Source organism: Harpia harpyja, chromosome 1 (genome assembly GCF_026419915.1).
Source record: "Harpia harpyja isolate bHarHar1 chromosome 1, bHarHar1 primary haplotype, whole genome shotgun sequence".
NCBI classification, from domain to species: domain Eukaryota; kingdom Metazoa; phylum Chordata; class Aves; order Accipitriformes; family Accipitridae; genus Harpia; species Harpia harpyja.
The window spans coordinates 81,263,668-81,291,152 of NC_068940.1; the positions used below are offsets into that span (position 1 = coordinate 81,263,668).

The window sequence follows — 27,485 nt, forward strand, 5'->3', positions numbered from 1 at the left end:
GCAATAACTGAAGAGAAACAAAAGATTTCACATTCAACTTTTCAGCTCCATTGAAATGCTTAATTCTCCATTCCCTACAGACTCTAAAGAATATGCTTAAAGACACAGTCTTTGCACAATTTTAGGGACAGTTTAACTATGACACCAACAATTGCTGTAGCAAATACCCCTAATGCTATGCACTAAGTATCAAAAAGTATACCCTATGCACGATCTGCTGTGTATATATTCAATCTACTGTAGGTACACGCTGATAATACAATATAGAATGAAAACTGATGCTTCCCTAATCCTTTTTCTTTCTCTTTAGCACTCATTTTGGTGAGCAGGGCACAGATTGCAGCATTCAGTGCGAGAAGGTCCTGAAAGAGGTGGAGTATTTAGGATAGGACAAGTTTTCAAAAGCCGTCTGCATAGCCTTAAAGCACTGTTTACATTTCCATGCATTATTATCCATGCATGTGGATAGCAGAATAGAGATAACAGGATTAGAGTCCATAGTAATCCTACAGGGTTTTTTTTGGGGGGGGAATATTTTAAGCACTGCAAAATGAAATACAGATCTTGAGAAGCACATACTCAAAACATCACACAAACCAAAGCCATCTCTAAGTGTTGCAGTTATGCAACTCCAGGCAAAAGCATCTACACAGGTGAAGCCACTTCTTCTATCTAGCAAATGCCTGGGGAACCTGGCTGGGAGGGACAAGTCCAGGAGTTCTGGTCACTCTTCCTGAATTACTTCTGCATATTCTCTGATATTATCTAACATAAAACACAGACCTAGTCTTGGCAGCTCAGCCCCATGCTCATAAAGTGCCCCAGCCATTAGTCTAAGGACTTAAGCTTCTTCTTGTTGCACATCTCTTCTCCAAGCAGAGTCTGCTTTCTGCTGGAACCATGACCTGGCCTCAGGAGTGAGGCTCAAGGGTCCCTATCCAGGGTGGTTCCCATCTAGCCCTATGCAAAAGCAGAAGAGATCCCCCAGAGAGTGATGTGTGGGCTAGGCTCGCCTGGCATCTTGGTGTCCTGGACTCTTCTTCTCACAGAGAAAGCACAGCAGATAATCACTTGATGGCAAGTTCTGGAAATATCAAGAGTTGGGCTTTACAGAGCACACAGAGATAGCAAATTCCAGAGTTGGAGAACAGGAATAGAAACATGAGTTGTTCTTGAGCTGTGGTGGTAGCTTGGTGGTTTCTATGGCAGCAGTTCCCCAAACCATGCATTCGATCAATCAAACTATGTGAAGCCACAAATGAATTACAAGCCAGTACAGATGCTGCAAGAACAATTATCTACAACAAGTTGGGCATAGTAGTCACAGATGCTCATAAGGGAGTTGCAGATAAATCTCAAGTGTAGCACCCAGTCCAAACCCCCACAATAAATGCAGAGGCTGTGAGAACCCTGGCATAGTCAGAAGATCGAACATATCAGACCAAGAACACTTTAAAGCTGCAGCTGAGGAAGGAACTTATCTACATGCTTAAGTCTATCTTTTCTCAGAAGTCCATGAACTTAATTGTAGTCAGTTCTTCTAAGTTTCCCCTGACTTCAATGACTCAAAAGCCTGTTCACAGCCAAGCAAATTGGTAAGCGCTTTCCTAAACAGGCAGTTTCTTGATTCAGGACTTCTGAGAGCTGGTAACCTCCTTTCAGGGAGGAAGGAAGGATGCCCTGACATTCAGCTGGTCCCAGGAAGACTCTGTAGAATTAGAGGCAGTCACAGCCCAGCTGACTTCTGCATAACCTCAGAGACATGGAAGGGAAAAGGAGTATGAAATGTCAGAGACAGACTCACTGAATTGCCAAGGTTGGAAGGCACATCTAGAGATTGTCTAGTCCAACCCCTTGCTCAGAGCAGGGCCAGCTGGAGCAGATTGCTCATGACTGTGTGTAGCTGGGTTTTGAGTATCTCCATGGATGGAGATCCCATGACCTCTCTGGGCAACCCGTGCCAGTAGTCAGTAACCCTCACAGTAAAAGAGCTTTTTCTTATGTTTAAATGCAATTTCCTATATTTCAGTTTGTGCCCTCTGCCTCTTGTCCTGTCACTGGCTGCCACTGAGAACAGCCTGGCTCCATCCTCTTTAGTCCCCCCATCAGATATTTATACACATTGATAAGATCCCCCTGAGCCTTCTCTTCTCCAGGCTGAGTAGTCCCAGCTCGCTTGACCTCTCCTCGTACGAGAAATGATCTGGTCCTTAAATCATCTTAGAGGTCCTTTGCTGGACTCACTCCACTATGTCCAAGTCTGTCTTGCACTGGGGAGCCCAGAACTGAATGAATCTCTACTTACTGGACCTCTCTTTACTTATCAAAGACCCTACAAGTCTTTGACTGAATGGAGCTCTGCCTAATCCTGGAAATAGGTCACTTGGTTTTCCAGGTTAAGGCTTGGGAGCAAAGGGACAACAGTGTATCTTATTTTACTTATTTCTAAGCAATTGGCATTTTGTACTCTGTAGTCTGTGTCACTTGGGCAAACTTCTATCAGTTCACTGTCAAAATAATTACAGTAATCTTTTCTTATCTTTTTGATTTAATTGTAGCTTCTAGTGAAGACTGACAGGCTATTATATTTGCCCAAATTCATCACTTTCACTGATGTATCATTTATAAGTAGTGTCACTACATAATTGGAAATAATTGAAAATTAATTAAACATTGCACATAGATATGAGGATTGAGAGACTGAGAGGCACAGATAAACACCTATCTAGTGGAAGTGCAGAAGATATCACAGGCAAGTCTGTATTTAAGAATGAGGGCGGGAACATGAGTTGCCTTCACACTGTTCATGTCTCCCACAGTAAATTACTGTACAAATTCTGGTATGAGTTGCCTGGCTCTGCACCCATAGAGCATTAGGGAGCAGCTAAGGCCAGGCAGGAATAGATGACTACTTCCCATTATAGACCTAATTTTTAATTCCCCTTTCTCTGAACAAACCTTAGTTTCCTGAAATTTCACGTCCTGCTTTCCTCACTGGCAAGGTTCTGCTGTTAGGCTTCTGCTATTTTTTTCCATGAGTAGTCTTGTAGAGGAGCAAGGAATGAGATAAGTGTTTTTCCGGTCTCAGGGTCAAAGCCTTAGTTACAATAAATCAGCAGTTATGCCAGCTTACATTTGCTGACTCCTGCAGTAACAGAGGACCACATCTTGCTCAAAAACCAGCTTGCCTGGGTCATCCACTCTCACCCATGATGGGACATTTTATAATGTATCACTGTCCTGCCAAGAAGAATGGATTTACCCCAGACAACTCATGGCAAAGAGAAGTTCTGCACAACTCCTATACATTGTTAACTCAGTCCAAATTGGGCTTAGTCTATTTATTTACAGATGTAAACATGAGATAGCAAATGTTAAGCATGTTCTTCTCCCCATGAAATGACTGGTGATTCAGTCTATGTTCATGACCAATACGGAACCAAAGTGGAATCGATATTCATCTTAGCTACAAAAATACTAAATATTGTTGTAAGGGCAATCAAAACAAATTAATCATACATCCCAAAGCACCCTGGCACATTTTGTTGTAGAGATAATGAAAACACTCTGATCTCTCCAATATGACAAGTTTTTAAAAGTACATTGCTTCCTGCACGTAGGACATTTGGTTGCCATCTCATGCTAAAATAAATGTATTTTAGCTTTTCTTCTCTGATACTTTTCATTATAAAGACAACCCTGTTTTAATAAAATGTCACCAGATAGATCTGCTTTGTGAAAGTTAAATCTATGGTATTTGTCATCATTCGCATTCTGTCATTATGGTTATATAATGGATTGCAAAATTTTCACACGACACTAGGAATGACTTCATACGGGCACTTATTACTAACAAAGACTCACTTTTTATAATCATCATTGTAGTGACAGCAAATATGATACCATTATGCAGAGTAGTGCTTGTACAATAAGAATTACTGGGCAGTCCCTGTGGGGGCTGATAGAGACTCCTCTTTTTGCCGCTTTCCAGAAGACTCTCTGCCCCACGGGAAACATCTTCCAAGGATAGTATCAGTATCTCGGCCAGTCGGCACGTGCTTCTGCTTTCCCTTTGTGGGAAGCAGGGAGCGTTAATCATCATTAAATCAATGTTGCCCGTATACAAAAGGTCTTTTCAGGGAAGTACTTGTCAGTCATCCAGCTGTGGGGGCAGAGGGCGGAAAACTGTTGATTTTAGACCTAAAGCAGAGGACAGTTGTATCCCAGGCTGTAATGATGGATTCCTTGGTTTCTGGGGCCTTTTACAGCACTTTAGAAGAGTGACTGTTTTATATTTTGTGCCAGGTAACACAGAAAGAGGCTTCACTCCTCACACAGAGCTCCCACAGAGACAAAAATCATGAGGTGAAATAATTTTCTCGAATTTGGACCAAATGTAGTCTCCATTGCAAGTAGCTTACACTGTGAACAGTTACATAACCTAAACAGAAAAGTCATGCCTATGGCTGTTTATCCATCATTTGCAGTGCAGCTAGGGAATTGCATGGTATTTCATATCCTTTATGGAAAAAAATTCTGTGGAAGGATCCCAGTGACTTATAGATTTCACATCTGATCCTGCATTTCTTGTTCACCCAAACCCCTTTTAGCACTGGGAGTTTCAGGTATGCAAGAAAAGCTATAAAACATAATGTTCGTATCAACAAAGGAAAGTTATGTTCTTTTTTTCCTTCCTTCCTCCCTTTTTGTTGAAATATTTTACACTAGGTCATGTTGAAATGTAACCAAATCAACAACTACTAAACCATAAAACACCCTCAGGAACAATTGCAGGATTTGGTGATTTTTTTTCTCTGTGATTTTGGCATAGTGTGACAAATTTGCATTTTTTTACCAAAAGAGTTTTTAAAAATTCTGAGTCGAACGAATAATGTCATGTGTTTATAAGTATCAATAATCTAAGCCATCTGCAAAGGAATGGTTTTGCAAAGGCATCTCTTTCAGGACAGTCTGTGGATTTTGTCACTGCTTGAGGGTTTGGCAAACCATCAATATCACTATAATTTTCTCTTATGAAATATAGTTTTTGACTATTTTTTTTTTTCCTTAGCTAGCTAAAGTTTAAAAATACTGCATGTCTAACTCTGCAAATTCAAAGGTTAGGTTTTCTTCAAATTGCATTATTTGAATATTGCATATTAGATGCTAGTAATTCAGAAAGTGCTGAATGTTTCTGTGAAACAGAATGCAAGTTTCAGTGAAACAAAGACACTTAAAAAAAAAAAGAATGCCTACCATATCAAGTGCCCAACATATTCTTTATATTTGGTCTGAAAGGAAGACTACGTGAACTTTCAGAAGAGAAACAGCATCTTTAAGTACAGGTTCATTACAAATCACTATTTTAACACCTACAAAAAGCACAATGCTATTGCTAGTAGTGACAGCATATCATTTAAACATATGATAATCTACCCCCTCCAAAAAAGGCTTAGAAGCAGGAACCGCCTAAAATTTTCTATTCAAGACAAGCAGATTTGTCACTTCCTAATTCTTTGATTCATAATTGAAATCTCAGTTTCAAATGAGGAAGATGATCTATGTTAAGCATTGCTCTAAGCAAAGGAGCATTCTCTTGCTAGCAGACTTTGTATGTATAAACACAGTCCTCAAGTAATTCAGAATGTTAACAGGGAAACTGCACCCACCTTTTGTATTTGCAGTCATTTCACAGACTGATGAGATATGGCATACAATTATGCTGTTATAATGTACACATTGGCTTTGATGGGTGTGTTGCTCTTCAGGGTTCTGCACAAGATAGCAATAGATCCAAGTCATCATGGAAAAAGCAGCTTTGCTAAGGGTTGGGAAAGATACAGGTAAACAAACCCAAGGGAAGGCACACAACTCTGTGAATCCAATTGACATCCCTTTAGTCTACATAACGATGCTTAGTTTCTCTCTGATCTTGCCTGGAAGAAGGTTTCCTTCTCCCACTCCTGCTATGAAAAATATCATGATTTGATCTTCTGAGGAAATAAAGTCAGTTTTAAGAGATTTTTAGGACTGAAAGGCTATGCGGAAAACATGGCATACTTTTTCTTGAGCTGCAGATGCTAGCAGATGCCACATTAACAGCTGTGGCAATTCAGCAGTAAAGCAGGACTTGGAGCATTTCATACTGGTGATCTCAGGACTGGATAAGACACTGTGGCACCAAAGACAGAATATACATTTTCACATTTTCAGTGCCTTTTCTGTCCTCCCCCACTGATGCCTCTGGGTTCAGCAATAGCCAGGAGACAGGAGACTCTGCCTCTTGTATATTTGGTCCTCTTTGGCCCCTCTACAAATCTGCTGCATGCAGGTCTCTCCTCTCACCTAACACACCGAAAGACATTTTCCAAATACTACAGCCTTCAGATGTGTGGGTGACTTATACACAATCTGTCCACAAGTGTTGGAGCACTAATCTTAGGCCAAATGATAGTTATTTTTAATCACCAAAGGCTAGAAGTGGTGTAGCCTCCAATAGGAGGAGCAAAAAAAGATAGCTGGTATCAGTTGAGAACAGGAGGAAGAACCTGAACCAAAAGCCTACGAGACAAGACATGGGCTCTTGTTTACTGAAATCCTCACAGCACAAACTGTGCTCTGTGTTTCTATGTTCCAGCCTGGACAAACACAACAGGACAGAGGAAAAAAGTTTTAAAATAAGAACAGAATGAATATATCCTTCTATCACAAGCCGTAGCTGAAACTGTTCTCCTTCCCCAGTAGCATAGTTAGAAATTCCCCCCAGTTTTAATTCAAAATGGTGCACCTATGCATCTGCATGAATTATTACAGTGTGCAAATGACCACGTAGTCACAAATGTAATAGCAACAAAGTGTCCTGGAGAACAGGCACAGCAGAGCTCTATGCAGCTCCACAAAGATCATCCTACCAACGATGCATAGCAGGAAACAAAACAGAAATGAAAATGAAACAAACCCTTCATCTCTGAAGAAGCCCTACTTGATTCAATTTTACAACATTTTGGTATGCATTATAAAAATTCCGCAAGAAATTTGGGTCCTTAGGAACTGGAGCATTCCCAGTATGGGAGCTGCCTCAGCATCTTCACAGGCAGACATTCAGAGGTCCACTTACCAGAGAACTACTTTGAAAATGGGCAGAATCTGATTCATGTTTAGGATCATAGGGTCACAGGATAATGCATGTTGGAAAAGACTTTCTCTTCCAAAGGAGGGGCTTGGGGTTTTTTTGAAAATTTGCAGTCAGCTCAGAGCCACATGTCTTCTCTGAGATTTGCAGCCCTTTAAAGACTGACCACAGGTGCCCCCTCTAACTAGAAACTGAGGAACTAGACAAGTCAGCTCTGAGACTGGACATGCTGCTGGTTCTTCAGATTGTTTTTACTTACGAAATTCTGGGAAGCTTGGAGGGAGCTTACGGTCTCTCATTTCTTTGATGGCTCTAAAGAGCTGAATCCTTACTTGAAACTTAGCAGCAAAAAAGTGAGGAAGCCTTTGTGAAAAACAGCAATATAACTATCAGAGAAATTTTTCTTTAGTTTTTAAGTATTCCAACCATGCTTTCTTGACAATTAAACTTGTTCCTTTCTTTTAAAGTTCTGGAGGGACTGAGCTCTGGTCTGGCTTCCACAGAGATGGAAACTCAAGGACAAGAGGAAAAGGAGGATATTAGTCATTCATGCTGTTACCTCAGCCTGCTCTGCACACAAGTCTCATGGATTTGGGTGCTCAGCACCTTTAGGAGGCAGGCTGCTGGAGCAAAAAGTACATCTGAAGGAATTTATGTTGATTTTGAAAGAGCAGACAACAAAGCAACCAAATCAGGAAAAAAAAAGGCAACTGCAGCCAATATCAGCCACTAAATATAGCCCTTCACTTACCTCAGTGCATCTAATTCTAAGATATGCATTTCTGACTCCATCCATTTAGTTGAAAAGGGAAAGACCACACCAGGATAAGCAATGAAGAGTGGTCAAACACATAGCTTAATGGCAGTGTATAGAAGCCACTACAAAAAAGCTAGGGGAGAATGAAACATTTTGTGGTGCGGCTGAGTGGCTGATTTCTGTACCCAATCCACCAATATTTTCCAAGCATGGACAGCTTTTCTTGAAATTAAAATAGAAAACACAAGTCCCATATCCCACAAAAACCTGACAGTTTAGTAAAGAGATGGAACCAACCAAGTAAATCTGACTGCACGGCATTTTAGGAAAAGGACAGAAATAGCTGCAGCTATTAAAAGTGATATACTGCTGAAATCTTTTTGTGATTATGCTAAAAGTCAATCTGACTCCTTGAAAGAACTCTTAAATGGTTACTGCTTCCTCAAATAAAAGCTACTTCACATGTGCTCTCCTTCCTTAAAAATATGCTGAATGGAGTTACTTCTAAGTGTCAGATCTGTACTTCTCACTGCCCCTTTGAGACATTTGGAAAAGACATAGCTGAGAAAGAGGAAATTAATAGATCAGGAAATAATCTATAATAAATCAAAATGCAGTCAATGTAGTCATTTTTTTGTTGTTGCTGCTATCATTAGACTGGGTGTAGGAAAGCAGAATCCATCAAACTTTCCAAACACAATACAGAGTCCTCCAAATCAGAAAGTAACATTCAATTTGGTTTATTTGCATGAAACTAATATCTTTAGCTGTCTTCTCCTCACCCCTCCTCTCTTGAAGTGACGGATATTTGAAGCTGAGGTCCAGATACCTCAACCAACTTTAATAACCCCTCTTTGGTTCCAGAAGAAAGGAAATGGTTTGCAATATCCTGAAGTCCACTAGACCCACTGATTATTTATTTCCCTTTTATCTTCCACCTCTGTAGATCAGCTCTAACCCAAAAGCTATGAGATCTGGTTTAAGAGCGGTGCTGTACCCATGCTAACAGGACTTGCTGAAAGGAAGGGCATAATAGCTCAGAGTTCAACCACCCACTTTAGGGCAAAGATAGTCTGCATTCTCATTTGCCTCATTCAACCAGATATGTTGGTGCAAAGTTTCAGATACTTCTTCAGGTCACTGTGGCTTAGAAAGCTTAGATCAGTCCCCCAGGAAACAGAAAAAACATCATGGGCAGAGATGACCAGTAGTACATTAACAATGGGCATTGCATTACAAATAATCCTCATAATTAATGGGTAAGGTAAATTTTTATTTGTTCAGTGAAAAAATACATTACGGACATATAAGTGTTTTCTAAGAAAGAGAGCTAGAATAAGAAATATCATTGACGCTACTCTATCAATCAATAGTACAGGAACGTTCACATACAAGGCCAGCCCCATGCATTGCATATATCAATATAGGATTGAGCTCATGTTGAGTCATATCATCAATAACCATGCCATACTATTTTTGTTTTTGTCACCCCCACCTAAATGCAGACCAAGAGTAGCTGAAAGACGCAGTGTGAACCACTGCTTAAAGTTCTCCCACCAAAACGAGGGAGAGTCAATGTGATTTCCATGTCTTTGCTGGAATGCTCTGGATACTGCCAAACCAACCCAACCAGGGATGACTCATCTGTAGGCCTCATACAGTACTTCTGAAAGGCTTGGGTTTGCCTTTGGAATGCACTGGATTACACCAAGAGTTTGTGATGCTCCAGCATGGGGGAAGAGGACATCCCTGACTTTTCCCTACAAGGACATTCCCAGTCTGCACTCTGCAGTATTAACTGCATGCTCAATTTATTCCTCACTACCTAAGGAAAGCATTGGGCGTTCATTCCTTTGGCAAATGAAATCACCCTTCCACTTTGATTTTGCTTCTGAGACAACATTTTTTTGCTTGCATAGGAAAACAAATGAACAAATTGCCCAATCCCTCACTCTTCCTTGCTTTCCCATTTCTAACCTTGTGGTAAAGAGATGTATGATGAGCTATAGAGGAAAAAATTTGTGGGACTCCCAGCTAAAATATTGGCAGCACATCACTGGGTGAAGTAGAATCAGAGAATCAGAGAATAGTTTGGGTTGGAAGGGACCTTTAAAGGTCACCTAGTCCAACTCCCCTGCCATGGGCCGGGACATCTTCAACTAGATCAGGTTACTCAGAGCCCCGTCCAACCTGACCTTGAATGTTCCCAGGGATGGGGCATCTACCACCTCTCTGGGCAACCTGTGCCAGTGTTTCACCACCCTCATTGTAAAAAATTTCTTCCTTATATCTAGTCTAAATCTACTCTCTTTTAGTTTAAAACCATTCCCCCTTGTCCTATTGCAATGGGCCCTACTAAAAAGTTTGTTCCCATCTTTCTTATAAGCCCCTTTTAAGTATCGAAAGGCTGCAATAAGGTCTTCCCGGAGCCTTCTCTTCTCCAGGCTGAACAAACCCAACTCTTTCAGCCTTTCCTCATAGGGGAGGTGTTCCAGCCCTCTGATCATTTTTGTGGCCCTCCTCTGGGCCCGTTCCAACAGGTCCATGTCTCTCCGGTGCTGAGGACTCCAGAGCTGGATGCAGTACTCCAGGTGGGGTCTCAGCAGAAGGGCAGAATCACCTCCCTCAACCTGCTGGTCACGCTTCTTTTGATGCAGCCCAGGATACGTTTGTTTTTTTGGGCTGCAAGCCCACATTGCTGGCTCATGTCCAGCTTTTCATCCACCAGTATCACCAAGTCCTTCTCCGCAGGGCTGCTCTCAATCCCTTTATCCCCCAGCCTGTACTGGTACTGGGGGTTGCCCCGACCCAGGTGCAGGACCTTGCCCTTGGCCTTGTTGAACCTTATGAGGTTCATACAGGCCCACTTCTTGAGCTTGTCCAGGCCCCTCTGAATGGCATCCCATCCCTCAGGCATGTCAGCCGCACCACTCAGCTTGGTGTCATTGGCAAACTTGCTGAGGGTGCACTCAATCCCACTGTCCATGTCATTGATGAAGATATTAAACAGTACTGGTCCCAATACAGACCAGTAGAAATATAAAAACCTAAAGAAGGGCAAAAATAAAACAAGTAGAAGAAAATAAATATTCCACAGGAGGAGAGAGTAGAAGCCAGTAGGACTGTTTTGTTTAGAAAGGATTTGATAGACCACATGGCAGTTCACATAAATTAATTAGTAAACAAGTCCACTTGGCTGATAATAATTTTTCCCTTAACGCATATTAACTAAAGTTGGACCCAGTATTTGTAGCACAACATATTGTAGAGCTATGAAATTTACTACCACCTACACTGTATTGACGAGCCAACAACCTAACATGACTTTAAATGGGGCAAGAATTTCATACCAGTAAGATCATTAGTGACAACAGCTAAGATAAACATTTAGAGAATACTTCATCCCTCACATCTGAGGACTGAAATCAAACGTTTTGCTGATTGGAGTTAGTTAGGGAAAAACATCATCACTGGTAGATTTTTGCATCATTGTCTGCCATGGCTGATAGACAACTTTAGTTGAAGCCCCTGGGTTCTGGCAACTTTCAGCAAAGGTGCTGGGAAAGCCTGTTGTTCTGATTATGACAATTTCAATGATCCTATGTAAGATTAGAAAAAGTCATAGAAAGAGGTAAAGAAAATTAAGAAATTTCTTGGTAATCATCTCACTTAAATCTGTATAATATACCAGGAAAGACAGAAAAACTTTACAGTTCCTAGCTTCAAGAATTTACCAAATGCGCACAAGAGGTATCTAAAGTTCTACCTGCTGAAGTTCAGCCAGCTCTTCAGCTGTCCGGAGATGTTTCACATATCTATTTCTTCTGATGTTATCAGAACTCCTGAGGTGGAATTTCTTAGAATTTCCTCAGAAATGGCTTCATAAACCTATTTATTGATTTGGCTTCTCAGAAGTGGCTTGCATGAGTTCCTCAACAGTCACATCTGAAATGAGTTTCTACTTGCTTGTATCTCACTCTATGAGCCCCAAAATTAAAAGGCAAAAGGTGTATTAGTCAGCACCATATAGTATTTATTAAGACCACATTTTTATAGAAGGTCTTTGGAAAGGAAAATAGAGGGCTACTGGGAAAATACACTCAAAAAGTACTGTGTTTGTCATATCTGGGCAACCTAGCTGTACCGGTAAGGTGTGTGTTCATCTCTATCTGCTGGGCTGGACTGTTATAAGGTCATGTATTGCAGAGGAAAAATTGGGTGTGTCTCACAGAAGACCTGGAGAAATGACTGAATCAGGACTGAATAAGGGAATATTTCTCTTGCAAAATGGCAATATAAATGACATTGGGCTAACTAATAATACAGTTGGTTTCCACTAACTAACAGAATAACATGATGATCTACAGAACTGAATTCCAGACTCTGAGCTAATTTTTTTTCCTATTTTCCATATGAGTCAGTTAGCACAAAACCTGTGTTCAAGAGACCAAGTCTCACGCTTTTTGCTTCCCCATTTCATCTCATGTGGGTATCCCCATTCGATCTGAGATGCGGAAGATATTCCACAGGTCAGAAGCCCCATAATGGTGGTTCAAACATGGTTCCAACTCATAACAGACTTATAGTGCAAATTATCTGTGGACAGTTTGACCAAGAAAAGAAATATTTCCCATGAACAGAAGAACTGATTTCATTTAACTGAAAGATGATGAATCCAGGATGTATGTGAAAGCACAGGGCCATATATGTCTCTCAATTCACAGGTTTTAAGGATCCAGTTCTAAAAAGGGGGACATCCACCTTATGGGTGAATTAGACAGAAGCTCAGCCAGGCCAAATCTCTGGCCACCACTTTGTCCTATGTGTGTTTTTCTAATGGAGAGTATAGCCTGCCTCAATGCTTTGAATTTAGTGAGTCATACCTCCCCTGTTTAAGTGTACCTACTTTTAAAACTAGATAGAGTTTTCAATTAACGGAGCACATATTGTTATGTCTGTAGTCAGTCTTCCCTTTGTGTACTCAGAAGGGCTACCCTGAATCTGGTTATTATCTTGCAAAATCAATCTAGTTTAAGGATTATTCTTCCTGAAAATGCAATGGGCAATCTCTCCTCTTGAATATGTTGTTTAAAACATTAAGCTGCATGTACATCTTAGAAGAATTTGAACATGGGATCTGAGCTATGATCTTAAGCAGTCTGAAAGAACACATCAGTCTGCTGAATATGATATCCAGAAAAATAGAAGTTCTCCTTTCAAAGGTAATACACACACACACACACATATATATGTATATAAATCTGCATGGCATATTTGCTGTGCAGGCCTAGACTCCTTGTGAAGTTGTTTTTCAGTATAGCAAATTAGAAAAACATGCCCAGAATTAAAGGTTACTTAATCGGGTTGAAGCAGTAACTTCAATTCCAGCAACTCCCTCCCACTATGTTACATCTGATAATGTACCCAAGTCCAAACATAAACTCAGTTCAAAAAGATGTTTGGTCCTTGAATGTAAAATGACACTTAGCTTACACAATTAGCCAGGTAATACATATCCTTCCAAGAGAAGCAATTTTTACCGCAGAATAATCTGCATTTTACTAATCTCTGATTGTTAAGTTTTACTTGCTGAAACTTTTCCATATGGCTTTTTGAATACCACTGTCCTGTATTTAATTACCACAGAAGGATATTAATGAAGAGGTTGGGAATTTGGCCCAAGCCCTGTTCCTCAGTTTGGACAGTTTGATGGAGGTAGAGCCGATGAGCAGAACATTTCTGTCAATACAAGGCTGTGCCATTTCACACATAAAAGCAATGGCAAAAGAGGAGTAAACAGACCTATAGAAATAAAACACCCAACTATTTTTGAAATGGCCATAAACTTCTAAAATAGTATGGTCATAAAGTAGCACTGAGTGAAGTGAAACATTGGTTTGCTAACCTAAAGGAGAGTCAAACAGGAATTGGTGGAGTAGTCCTTGTAATTGAGACTGGTTTTATCAAGCTGTAAGTAAGATGCATGCCCAGAAATGCAAAGTGTACTTCCCAATTTTAAAGGCAAAACATGATATTGAGCAGAACCAAGGCAAGGGTAGGCAACTTGAAGTACAGAGGATGCAAGGAAGCTAACGTGGGTGGGAAAGCATATGTTGCTGCCTGGATGAGGAAGTGGTACACCACAGTTACTTCATAAGTGCAAGGGCTTTACAAACTAAATCTCCCAGGGACTGTTTTAAATACACAAAGAATGACACGCAGTCCTGACAGACTTTCAGTATTGTTTGAGAAGGCTGGTTGCCTTCTAAAAACACTGGACTGCTGCTTGTACTTTTTCCAAAAATGCCTATTTTTAACCTCAACCTCTTCATATAAACAGTGGGAAGATGCACCATGTAGTAAACTCTGTTTCATCTAGCATAAAATTAATGGCCTCCTCAGCCTTACCTGACAATGGAAAACATATTCCGGTGTGGTTTTCTTGAACTTCATGTTCCATACCAAGGCTACCCCATCAGGCTCATGTGGAGCATCTTCATTATTGTTATAAGATGCAACCATCAACTCAGGGTACTAGAAAGAAAAAGAAAAAGCAAATGAAGTAAGACGGATGATGAAGAATCTATGAAAAATCAGATGAGACAGAAATAATCTACACTAAATGTGCAATATCTGGTTTTAATTATAATACAAGCTCATAGTATTCAGCTTCAATTTGGTTTTATATTTTACTCATCCTTAACATCCTTAAAGCCCCTGCTCCTTGTTCTCTATCAGTTATTCTCAGATACCACAAAGGCAATGTTATTTTCTGCAGGTAATTCTCAGAAAAGACAACTAGCAGATATTCATAAAGGGAATGCAAAGCAAGGAAGAGGAAAAATTTGAAAGCTTGAGTAGTATTTCCTTAACCATTTCTTCAGGGACAAACCGTTGTCTTAGCTGATTTTGATAATAAAAACACTATGACCATAGCATTGACTTGCTTTTATTCTGAAATTCACAGTTTTTTCAGCATCCCTGAAAACTATTCTCTTATTTCATTAGGCACTCTTCCTATTCACTTATGCATAGAATCAACTTGAAAGCTCTTCTTGACAATTCAAATAGCAAACAAAACATTTTCTTCACAGAAGCTCAATTTTGCAAGATGCTGAGGTCATCTTGTAAAGCACAGGGTGACCTCAAATTCCACTGACTCAGTAAGATTGATGCAATGAGCACTCTAAAATCAGATCCATATTTTCTTGTATACCCATTATCCACTGATGTATAGCAGTAGATATGCAACACACATGTATGTATTTGCTCTGTTTATACATATATACACACACATACACATAATATCATATATGAAAAATAAGATTTTCACATTATGTTGATGACCTTGTATTGTTTAAAAACCCCATAAGAAGTAACAATTTGCCCACAAAACATCAATTATTTTCTACCGACACAATAGCACCCAGTTCTCCACTCCCACGTTTGACACTAGGCACCTCTGGTAGCCTCTGTCCTTCCCTCTAAATAGTCAAAGTAAGGCAGTAGACCTTATGGCATGTCCAGAGAAAAGCATGTGGCTTCTGCAGCCCAACGAGCCAGCAGCCCAAGCTCCACAGGACCGACACCCTCCTCTTGTAAACTAGGAATGCTTTCCCTCCAAATTTCTCAATGATCTCCGCAAATCATTGTCACTTTTTGTCTTTCCCGGGTAAATTCCTGCCAAACCATTCACCACTTTATAGGGGAACAGCGCAGCTGATAGATGTAAAGGAAGTGGGACAAAGAAACTGCCAATAGTGCTATTGGGAGCTGTGAATTTGGTCCACACCAGGCATTTTAACAATAAAAAAACCCCCACAACCCTTTATATCATTATTATTGGGGTTTGAACCTCTCTGCTGTCAAAATCCGTTTGGAAGAAATAATGCGCACAGCTATAACTTTTGCCATCAGCAGCTGTTCTTTCCCACTTTGTGTACACTTCCATGGATAATACATCATGGAGCTGATGATTTTTCTATTCAAGCTCATGGTTCCAAATGAGCCTGGACCCACGTGTGGGAGAACCAGGAACGACACATGGCCACCATAGCTGCCTCCTTCCCGTTTTGGGGCAGCTCTGACCGGGTAGTACCTACAACCTGGCAGACCCTGGCTGCTGGCACAGCTTGTAAGGGCAATTTAGCACTGTGGCAGTACACCCCCTCCACCCCCCAACAGGAAACGAAACTTTTCCAGGCAGGGAGGAGAGGAAGAAAAAACCCAAACCCTAGAGGCCGCAGGTTGAAAATTGAACTGACCAATGGAGATGTGCCAGGTACACGGAAGTGACCTTTTGGCCAACAGGGATTAAAACGACCACAGATCAGATTCGACAAGGGTATAAACAGGGCCCCGCCGGAGGACATTTTGAGCCAGTCCTCCTTGGAGCAGCGGGTCTGCAGTCGGGGACTCTCCCCTTGGGTCGGGGCGCTGCCCTAGGTAACTCCTGCAGGTGGAGAGCCCTCATCTGTTAGGTGAGTGTCGGCTGTGTAGTACTAATTCCCCTTCCATCATTGAGCCTGTGGCTTACAAATGTTGTCAGAGTTCTAACTAACTTTCTACTGAAGAATAAATCTGAGTTTTAACACCTGTTGGATTTGATTGTGCGTGCCTCCGAAACAAGCACCTAAATCACTTGCGTGGGATTTAGAGCATGCAGCAGACCAACCACCTCTTCTCCCTCCTCGAGAACTGACGGAGACCTGAGGGTGGTTAAATCCCACACCTGAAACACCACCTCGCTGGACACAGCTGTGCCAGCCTGCCCTCCACTGCTCTCATCCATCTCATCCCCCTCTTCTCTCTCTCTCCCGCAACAGAGATTACAACAACTTCTGAACAGAAAGCTCAGCTTCTCCTTTGAACCTTTTATTGCACATTGGCCCAGGTCCAAGTAAACAGCATGCGCAGTAGGCTCTTGCCAGGGCATCTCATTTTGGCTGAATAGGTTAGGTACCATTCGTGCAAACAGCTGAGCCCGCAGTTGCGAAGGGGCAGATACCTTGGCAGGCAGAAGCGACAAGCCCTTCCACCGGCATGACTGCAGCCAGCTAGGGCGCGGGACCAGGTCTGAAGCACTAATTTAGAGGCACTTTGGGGTTGGTTCACACTCCCGGAAAGTTTAGCGAGCATGTTCTGGTTGGCAGCACATCTGGCCATAAACAAACACTGACTCAAATCTTGCTGGTCTATATGTAGGTTTGGCAATCACAGTTTATGCATCTGACTGGAAATACAGTTTCAAGTTTACACAGATGCTGGGGTCATACCTAGCTGGGTAACACCATTATGAGGCTTTTTGACTCTTAAAAAAACAGAGCTAAGTGCAGCACCCTAAATCCACCCATGACACACTCACTGCTTCACTCAATCTACTTGCATTTACAGAATTTCAGTCCTCACCAGGTGCCCAGCTGTCCTGTTACTGCAACTGAAAACAACGTGGAAATGGTGCTGTGGGAAACAGCATTCAAGGCTGCTGCCTGAGAATCAAGAGAGACACAGCAGTATTCCTGAGACTGTGGTTTTCTTGGCTTTAGATGAGCTAAGGTTCATCCTCATGGACAGAGCAAGGCAATCCCACTCTCTATGTTTACATTCAGTCTGTTGGGCCTTTCCCTTAGATCCCTGATGAAGCATCTAAGCCATTTTCCCTTTGCTCTGCAAAAGAATCAAGGGGCTAGTGGGTTAGCTTTAATGGTATGAATGATCCCACGTGTTTGGGACCGTATTTTACATGCAACTGGGAACAGAATAACTTGTTTAATCAATGCATCAAGGTCCTTTGTTTGATTAAGCTTCTATTTGCCTCCAGGCTGTTTTGCAGCAACAGTTTTATCGCAGAAAAATTGAGCAATATGTGTTCTGCAGTTCCCATGATTATTCAAGTTACCCTTTGGCATACTGGACACTGCCATGTCCTGGAGCATGGGTGAGAATCGGAGCTGGCAGTTTCGTGAAATACCTCTGTCCGGCTCCTGCCGCACGATACACCTCAAAGCAGGAAAAAGAGGGGGCAAATCCCTCCTCCCAAGCTAGCGTAAGGTGGTGTGCAGAAGCCCCCCCCCCCCCGGCACAGAGAAGCCGCTGGGCCAGAGAAGCCCCCGCTGGGGTGCCAGGGAGCTGAGTGTGAGGAGTTAACGGAGGGGAAGGCAGGAGGGGCCACCCTGGAACAAAGAGGTGGGAAGCAGAACATGCCTAAGAGCCCCAGGGGCTGAGCAATTACATTTGGCAGTGCTCTTCTGAGGCGGCTTTTTTTCTTGCTGCCCTGGGAATACAGTAAGAGCTGCCTGTTAGGAAAATATCAGATAAGAATTCCATGTAATTTCCAGCTCCTGAACAAGTGAACAACCTAAGATAAGTGTTTCCTCAGGCTTATATTTGATTTCTGTGGAAATCCATATGTGCTTAAAGGCCACCCACGTCACACCAGTGCATACCTGTTGTTAAGCTGATATTTTGTATGAAAGCAAAGGGATAAATCCTTCATTTCACACACGGGGCGCAAGCTGGATATTACAAGAATCCTCGCTGCAGCTGGCTGTTGTACACCACACCCGGTCAGAGAGCCGGACCAGCACAGCCTACCAGTGACGCTTGGTGGGACCCTCCAACTCCTCTCCTCCCTGCTGCCTGCCACATCCTCCGTGCAGTCAGCTGCCACCTTACCTGAGAAGTACCTGGAGGGATGGAAGCAGCCCTGCTGCCATTTCAAGGGGAAGGAGAGAAGGAAGGATGTGAGAGTTACTGTGCTCCTTATCCACTGCCTTTCTCCAGCCCGCACGCACGCTTTACGTACTTGGCCTTAAACACATCATGCTGTGTCCACATGCACATCTAACATGGTGCAGAAAGAGCAGCTACTTCTAAGATTAGGCTAAGCAAAGCTTATTCTTAGCACTGGGCTGAGCTACATCTATAGCATCTTTGCCACCCACACCAGACTGCATCAGGGCTCTGGACACACCAAGGCATGCCTGAGACTGGGTTTGGAGCCAACTAGGCAGACTGGCTTGTGTTTGCATTTTTCAAGTCTATGTCCTCCTGGAGCAGTTCTGTTATATCTGTATTGGGGACCTTGGAGCAGGGTCTCCCTGGTTTCCTCCCCAGGGAAACCAGCTGCTTTGCTCCAGGCTGGAACCTAGGAACAGGCTAAAAGGGATGGAGCAGGGAGGATGAGAGGGGCTGGAGCGAAGCTGGGATCGAATGAATTAGACAGGACCTGTGCTGATGTGTGCGTGCATTAATCCCAGCTCTCCAATGGAGTAACTAATTAAGCTGGTTTCTGTGCTTTGCTGATGCGGCTGTATTGGTTTTGGGAAGCTTAAGCAGCTCTATCGTCAGTTTTATTTTGCACTATGACAATGCTTTGCAGCTGGCCGTAATTTTTTTAGGGCGAAGTTGGAAGGGATGTGGAAACATATCTCCCGGCTTCACATCTTACCTGAAGAGACCAATCCATACAGGTGACAACACGATGCTTTGACCAGTGTTCATCATAAAATTGACGGTTAAAGGAAAGGTTGGCTCCTGCTTGAACATCTCTGTGTGAATTCAAACAAAGTAACAGGTTTTGAAGTACCAGGGTTCAAATGCTGTGAAAAGCAATGCAAAAGTTTCTGACTACTTCTTCTCAAATCCCTGCCCAGCCTGGGGAAGCCTGCCACCTTGATTTAGTTGCTCTCACTGACTGTCTTGCTGATAATGAATCTGCACCAAGGAACAAATCTTACATCTGTTTCACAAAACCACATTTCTTTATTTCCCACTGCCTTTCTGACTCTTCTGGGTCACCCTGGGCCACCTCTGCCACCTTTGTCTCTCAGGTCTGAACCTGGCCCTGGCATTCAGCTCCCCATTTTCTGAATCTTCACCTCCAAGCTATAACCAAATACCTCTCATTTTTGACTCCTGAAATCTTAAAGGTACAGCATCTCTTCCCAGCAATGGAGAGGGCAGATGCCTCCTGGCACCATTAGGATGGGCTGAAGCTCAGTACTGGTCCAACGCTGCCACACTGATGCATTTAGCCGGTTCACAGGGGTGATGGTCTAGAGCAACCTCCAGTAAGTAACTTCAGTGCGACACAGCTACTGATTTGCCATGAGGCTTCAACAGATATGCAGCTGTTGAAACCTAAATACTTCCTCTCCTACTAACAAGTTTTGCTGCTTCTACTCCCCTATCAATTGCTGAATACACAACCTGTCACCTCTCGTCTTATGCGTTTAGATTGCGAACACTTTGGGAGATCATAATTTTAATCTACAGAATGCATAGTACAGTGGGATCCATTACAGACCCGAGGCAGTAGTAGAATATAAACAACAGTAATTTGAATTTGTAAAAATATCATAATATAAGCACACAGACATACATCACTGGAATGTATACATGCATATCTACATATACATGTGCATACACACATTTATGTATTTCAATTATTTTTTCAGAATTTGAAATTTCACCCCAAAGATGAAACAAAAAATTAAAACACCTGAATAATACGTCAAGGGAAAAAACCCCAGAGCAATAAAGCATGAAGCAATTTTACAAAATAATTTTGGCTAACAAAGTGACCCAAGCCTTCACAGAGAGATTTTAACCTTTTCTTAACTATAAAAATGTTGAATTTAGTTTTAAAATTAAGGCTTCCTGGCATTGGAATTCTTTTTATAAAGCTTATTTTACAAAAGCAAAAAAACCCCAAACTGACCCATCTTTCTCTTCTACATCTCTGCCACTGTAGTCAAAGAAGATGTCTGAATCTTCAGCCAAAGCTCGCTCAATTACACGTATTGTCCGGTCAAAAAATATCAGGAATTCTTCTGAATGGAGAACTTGCTGTTTTTCTTCTTCTGTCAGTTCTCTAGGAGGAGCTTGGAAAATGAAAAGATGTAGTTAGGAGTATGACATTTCACCTCTTTCCCAATGAATCAACATCTTCAGTGGCTTCTTTTGACATGAAAGCTTGCCGTAGCAATGTCAGGACAAAAATCAAAGCTTTGCTCTTAAAATCATAACTAAGAATTTTTTAGTATATCTAAAGATACTCCTGTGTATTCCCAGAATGTAGCATTTACATAGAAGAAATCCTGTAACTTATATATTTATTATTCTGAAATGGAAAATACTTAAACACCCCAAATTAAATAAACTCAGTGTTCTTATTTCAGGAAATGGCTGTGACTGACATTTAGGCAACACCTAACTTGAAAAAGCAGAACACTTATGTAACAAGGGACCTGTCAGAGGAGCCAAAGATAAAATAATCTTCTTAACTTATACTACAGTTCTTTGTATTAAAAGAGCTCACATAATCTCTCCCTTCACTTCTTCCCATTTCTCCTTGGTGTCACTGATAAAGTCTGTCTTTGCCTTAGAGCTTTTGTGAAGCAATGAAGTAAATAACCAAAGATCTTCTCTGAGGCAGCAAAATCAAAAGCAACCCACCAAACACCAGTTTCTTTAAGGCAGTTTTTTTCCTTTCAGGGGAATCCTAAGAGCCAGAGCAACAAACATCACTGAGCTGTGGCCAAAGCTGGCCTGGGAGGGGGTAGGAACTGTCTCAGGCACCGGTCAGGATAGCCTGGTCCCCCGAGATGGGGGACTTTTTTACACATACACAGAGATGCTAAATCTTTACTACCAAGCCAGTATTTCCAGTATGGCCCTTCATTTGAAAAATACTATCTTTGCAGGATGCACCAATGCTATGTCTCCATCAGTTTAATGACTTGTTGGTAAATTCCAACTCAAACATCAGAGGGAAAGGAAATTGGGATGCTGCTATTGCTACAGTGCAAAATTCTGTTCTCAATTACACTAGCAGGGTTGTATTGATATTGTGTCAATGTTGTATGTCAATTATGCCATTGCCCACATGTGCTTTTAAACCATCATTTTAGTTATATTTCAGAATTACTTGTATTTCAAAAAATGCCGTTAGTATCTTCATAGTTATGCCAAACCAACCTTGCAACTAGCTTAAATTTCCAGCGTGAAAAGCTCTGTTGACATCACAGGAATTATGCTAACAGAGAATTTTGTTCCAAATTTATAATTTGGTACACAAACAACATATCATAAACAGATTTACTGCAGAATTACAGAGACTCATACTTAAGAGTTAACTGGCAATCAAAGGTCTCCTGCATTTGGCTTTACACTACAGATCTGAGGTGTTTACTTGTGAAAATGCCCTTGCAGTCTCCCTAGGCCATATTGGCTTAAACCACCAGCAACCAAAAAAGATAATTCAGCACGGTGCCTCAGCGAGCACCCAGTATACATTAAAGTTTAACTCCCAGTCATACATATCTTAATGTTTAATGAAACAATGAGTGACAAAGTTTAAAGTTGCAGTTCGAAATTATTTTCGTGTGTGTGTGCCATGCCACACAGCTTCTTTCAGTTATCAGGGAGATGTAGCCCTTGCTCGCCACCTGATTTTTCCCATGGTTCGCACTAGATTCGTGAGCTCTGGTGCCCAAGTACGACGCCACCACCAGCCCCAGGGGCAAGGACGGATTGAAAGGCGCAACAGCAGGCAGGAATAGTGACATGGTCTGCATTAATGTTGTACTAAGCTCCCCCATTTTTCAGTGTACTTGCTTTCAGAGCACTCCCTGTGGTTGGGAGAGGCTGTTATCACCACACTTAGGTTTGCCTCAACTGGTCAAAGTGTTAGCTCTGAAAGACAAAATCTCTGCACTACACCTGGGCTAAATACAGAGGGTAGGAAAAATGCAAAAGGTGGAGGAGCAATTTGGCCCTCAGGAGACAAAGCAGCTAAGAAGTTGGAAACTTTAGCCTTTGATGATCTCCTATGGCCTTGGCCTTATGCCTCCTACCACCAGGTTAGTGGTCCCTGTGGAGCTCCACACATCCAGAGAATATCTGCGTCCCCCTGCACGGTCCCCCTGAGTAGCAGAGTGACAATTACCAAGGCGGGAGCACAATTTACCTCTAAGTGCTTTAGACAGAAGCAATGCATGTGAGAAAAAGAATGACTAGTAAAAAGTACAGGTTGACCTACTGCAGCATCCACTGCTGAACAGCAATTGGCACTAAGGGAACTCATCTGGCAAGGAGGCCTGTAATGAGGCAATATCCCACTGTCACCACTAAAGCATCGCTTTCCGAGAATCAAAGACAACAAGCATGACAATGCAGCAAAATGGCATAAAAGGGGAGAAAATAAGTGCAAATGCAACTGGAAAACTAATTTTAAACTGCTCCAAATGGTAAAAATTATTTGCTAAATCACATCCTCTCTACAGCTTGGAAATATAAATTTATTACTCGGCCATTTGCCGACTATAACTGGCAAAGAAAAAACAACCAAAAATCAACAGAAAGGAAAAAAGGCAAAAAATAAACAAACAGCTTGGGAGCTGTGGAGTGTTCACAAGCAATGGAGACACACATGATTGCAGTTCTACCTCAGCAAAATCTCCCTTGCAGTTAGCAATGATCTGTGGGAGGCCAGCAGTCTATTAAACCCTCTTCGGCATCAGAAACACCTTGGCTAAAGTTTGTAGGGCATAAATCAGCTTACCTCATTCATCTGACTGACACACCAGATGCCCCCTGGTGATATTAAGCTTCATATTTTAACCTTATTTTCTTCTTTCATTCGGCTTCCTCTGAAGTTTTATTTGAGGCAATCTCTTCTTACAAGAATGTTAACATCATTACTTTTTCCAGTGTAAAACATTGCTGTAACTACTGCAAATACATGAAGTATAAGCAAAAAAGCCAAAACAGACAGGCTTGTTCTTTCAAATATGAAGATTTTCTAACCATTTCTTTCTCAGAGCCACTTCCATTTTCCCCTTGTTCCTTCTCCCTGTCTGTCCATTACCTCAAATAAAATAAAAAGAATCTATGTAATTTTCTGCAATTTTTCTTCCTATCTGGGAGCTTACAGTTACTTTGATCTAAGCTTTCAAGAGACACAGACTCTCTTCAAGGAAAACTCTGAGAAACATAAGTAGCTGATCAAAGTATTTTTTGTTTTGTTTTGTCACAGAGACCTATGTGATGTGACAGTATCTTCAGAAATTCCCTGTAAGAATACAGCATTTGCCTTCAAGTATCTGCTCTCCCTGGCGTAAAAACCAAACAAACCACATCTAACCTTCCGTGTCTAACAAAGCCTACTGCGATGCTTAGCTTACCAGTGCTAAAAGTTACGTGCTTATTGCCTGGAGTGCAATGAAAGCTCCTGCAAAGGCAGACCTATACTTTGCTCTTGTTTCTATACTGTGGCTTCGTAACGAACTATTGTGCCTGTGCTCTGCTTCCTACCTGGAGGATCTGAGCCCACCCCTGGCCCCACACAGCTCATGGCGAGAGGAGCCGTGGTGCAGCCACCATGTTCCGCCTACACAGGGCTACTGGGCATCCCATCTGTCCGTGGACCCACTGAAACATCGGTGGGATCAAGCACCCACAAGCACAGTGCTGTCTGGGTGGCTCTGGGGTTATGAGGTCAACTGCGTGTATCGAAGAAGCCCTGTACTCATATTAATGTATAACACTGTACAAAATAAAATGGAATTTACATTTAAAATTAAAATACTGTGCAGTTATATATGCATGGAGGACACCACAGGGGAAGAAAATGCAGGGTATATCCGTAATGAAAGACATTGCACACTTGTGCATGAGCAAAAAGGTCTACAATATGTAACAAAAATTGAATGTGACATAAATCCAACAGATTTATTCAACACTTATTTCTGAAAAATAAGAGCATTTTTTTTTATTTCACATGTGATTTAACGTGATCCTCAGAAATACCGTATTTCACATCAGGTCCTTTGTCCACAAATTTCCTTGGACAAAACAGAAAAAAAAATTTGATATGAAAACATTTCCTTGGATCTTTAGGCACTAAGATAAAAAATGCTGCAGACTTGTTCTTATCTGGCAGAAGCAGGTTTGTAGTAAATATAATATAAATAGTTGTGATAACAGTGCAGGATCAAATTCACAAATATTTAAATACCAGGATTCGAGTCTTCTCCCAAAGAAGCCAAAAAGATATTTAAAAAAAAAAAACCCAAACCAGAAAAAAGACCCACATTTAAATAAGTATAATAGAATATAAAATTTTTCTCCTGGAACCTAAGCAATTGTAAAAACCTGACAAAAGAAATGAAGTCCATTAAAGGCAAAAAAGAAAAAAAAGAACAGAAAGAGTAAGTGAATGAAGGAAAGGGGGAACTAATAAAAACAGTAAAGCAGGAAGCAGCCTTGTTATGAGCCCAGAGATATAACGAGAGACAGAAGGAGATTAGTAAAACCCTTCTAAGAGCTGTATTATTTCTTTCAGCATGTATTTAAACCTAGGTAAACTGTAGATGTGCTGACAACCGAGGATGGTAGAAATGTTCAGCGTCAGAACCGCAAGGTGCTAAGTGGCTCTCAGCAGCTTTTAGTCCTTGTCTGCCGATAGCCTGCGACCCTCTTGTTTTTCTTGTTCTTCTCACTTTCATGTCAGGCTTGATATATGCCACATTCTGGTTTGATATGTGCTGTATCATGGTTCGATACATGTCATATCCTGGTTGTGTTGGATTTAAGATGCAAGCCCCTGCATGGCATAATTGCTGAACTTATAAAGGGAGATTTTGAGGTGCATTTAGGCATTTTTTGGTTCTGGAGTAGCAGGGTCCAGAGGCTTAAATTTGAAGCCAGGCAGGGCTGTTCCTGTTGATCGTGCTTCTCCAGGGGCTGTGCTGAGCACCATCCCTGAGCACACCTCAGCTGGGCTATCGGGATGGGCTGGCACACCTGAGCTCACTGTGGCATTGGCGGCAGTGAAACCGTGGTGTTACAGGCTATTACAAACCTCAGAGAGATCACAGGGGCAAAGACGGCAACCTTGTCCTGCTCCTCCGATGCTGATGGCTGAGCTGGCGAGAGCTAAAGCATCTCCCCCACCACAGCCTGCTGCGCGGACACCCGGGCCCCATGCACAGGGCCAGGGCAAGAGGGGGGCACAGCAGTACTTTGAAGCTGCAGATCCCAGACTCCCCCACCACAGCCTTTCATGCAAGTTTCTGTGGATATATCCACGGCTTCAGATAAACGCAGGTTGAGGCCCACTTTCAAGATCCAGCCTGTCCCACTGTTCCTGTGGTTTCTACCGACACAAAGAGGCACCTTAGGTGGAGCTCCAGAGCGCTCTGGTGGTGGAAAGCCCCAACCCATTTGATGCCACAGTTTGGGACCAGTCTCTTGTTTACGTGGTCAGGAGAGGCTGGAAACAGGCAGAGTCCAGCCCAGTTCACCAGCAGGTATCCCACACTCAGCTCTTCCAAGGACGATGGGGCGACCGTGCACCTGAGACATGGGTGACAACAGGCAGCCCCATGGAAGAAACACAGCGGGGTCCCAAGGCTTCATATGCTTCAAACGGTCAACAAGCCAGGTCTTCACCTCCCATTCCAGAAACACTTTGGGGATGTCGAGCTGCTCCTCTGCCCTTAGTACCTCCATGGCATTGAAGTGCTGCAAGGGGTGTTGTGCCAGACAGGCTGCCCTATTGCAGGTGCACTGTGTGCCTTACGGTGATGCTGAGACAGGTCCAGAACTACGGTCAGACCCTGCAAACAGCCGTGACTGCTGAATAATGCCACCAAACCCCACAGAGCAACGCTGGGGTGTGTGAGGGGAAGATGAGGAAATTAAGCATGCAATAAATGTCTGTAGAATTAAATTGGACTACCTATAAACCACAGAGGGGAAAAAAAAAAATCACATTTCCTCTTAAAATACCATTATAAAAATAGAGCACTCCTGTCCTGTTGGCTTGGGGAGAGGGAGACTGAACAGACTGGATCCAAGCTTTATTTTTCATCCTGACCTATTTTTGAGTTATATTCATGAAAAAAATGTCTGCCTTTCTCTCCCCACACTTCTCTCTCCCATGGTTTTTTTTCTTACACTCCTATAACTCAAAAAAGGCCATGCTGATTTTTTTTAATCTGTTAAAAAATGTGCTCCCTGAGCTGAAACCAAATTTCAGCCCAGAGCAAATTTTTACGGCTGGGTTATAAATCCCTGAAAAACAGGATTCATAATGGAAGTGCTGACACAGCCTTAACTACTATATAGCAGTGTGAATGGCGCCACTATAATATCTATTAGAGATTCTTTAAAAAGTTTGCAAAATATTGTCTTGCCTTGCAGAGAAAAAGAAGCCAGAGTACTTAATGCCAACATAAACATGCTTTTAACCCATTATGTGCTAATTTGCAGAAAAGCTATTAATTCTGAGTAGGCACACAGAGTGCAGCACCGACAGGAAATGTTCTTCTAAACTCCTGTTTGACTTGTAACATGGTTTTAATCACTTCCATGAAACACAAACGATGACTTCAAACTCTGAATGTTGCTCAGAACATGAGAAGGGTGATTACAACAGAGAGGAAAACGGGATTTTGTTGGCAAAAGGGCTGAAGCCAACAGGGAGAGAGCAACACCAAACGCTAAAAAATGGGACTCCATTCCCTGCCAATCTGGGGACAACTGCTTCATTTGATTCATAGCATTTAATGCCAGTCATCAGCACGTCAC

The 27,485-nt window shown here is 42.1% G+C and overlaps 1 protein-coding gene across 7 annotated transcripts in view; it reads right to left on the reverse strand.

Annotated features, from left to right (window-relative positions):
* DYNC1I1 (dynein cytoplasmic 1 intermediate chain 1) overlaps positions 1 to 27,485 on the reverse strand; it is a 199,740-nt gene that overhangs the window by 60,270 nt on the left and 111,985 nt on the right. For all 7 annotated transcript variants that reach the window (XM_052801851.1, XM_052801870.1, XM_052801841.1 and 4 more), the window contains 3 exons: positions 20,611 to 20,773; positions 19,339 to 19,438; positions 14,298 to 14,423 (listed from right to left, as the gene is read on the reverse strand). In XM_052801851.1, coding sequence (XP_052657811.1) covers positions 14,298 to 14,423; positions 19,339 to 19,438; positions 20,611 to 20,773 — 389 coding nt within the window. The remainder of the gene's footprint in view (positions 1 to 14,297; positions 14,424 to 19,338; positions 19,439 to 20,610; positions 20,774 to 27,485) is intronic.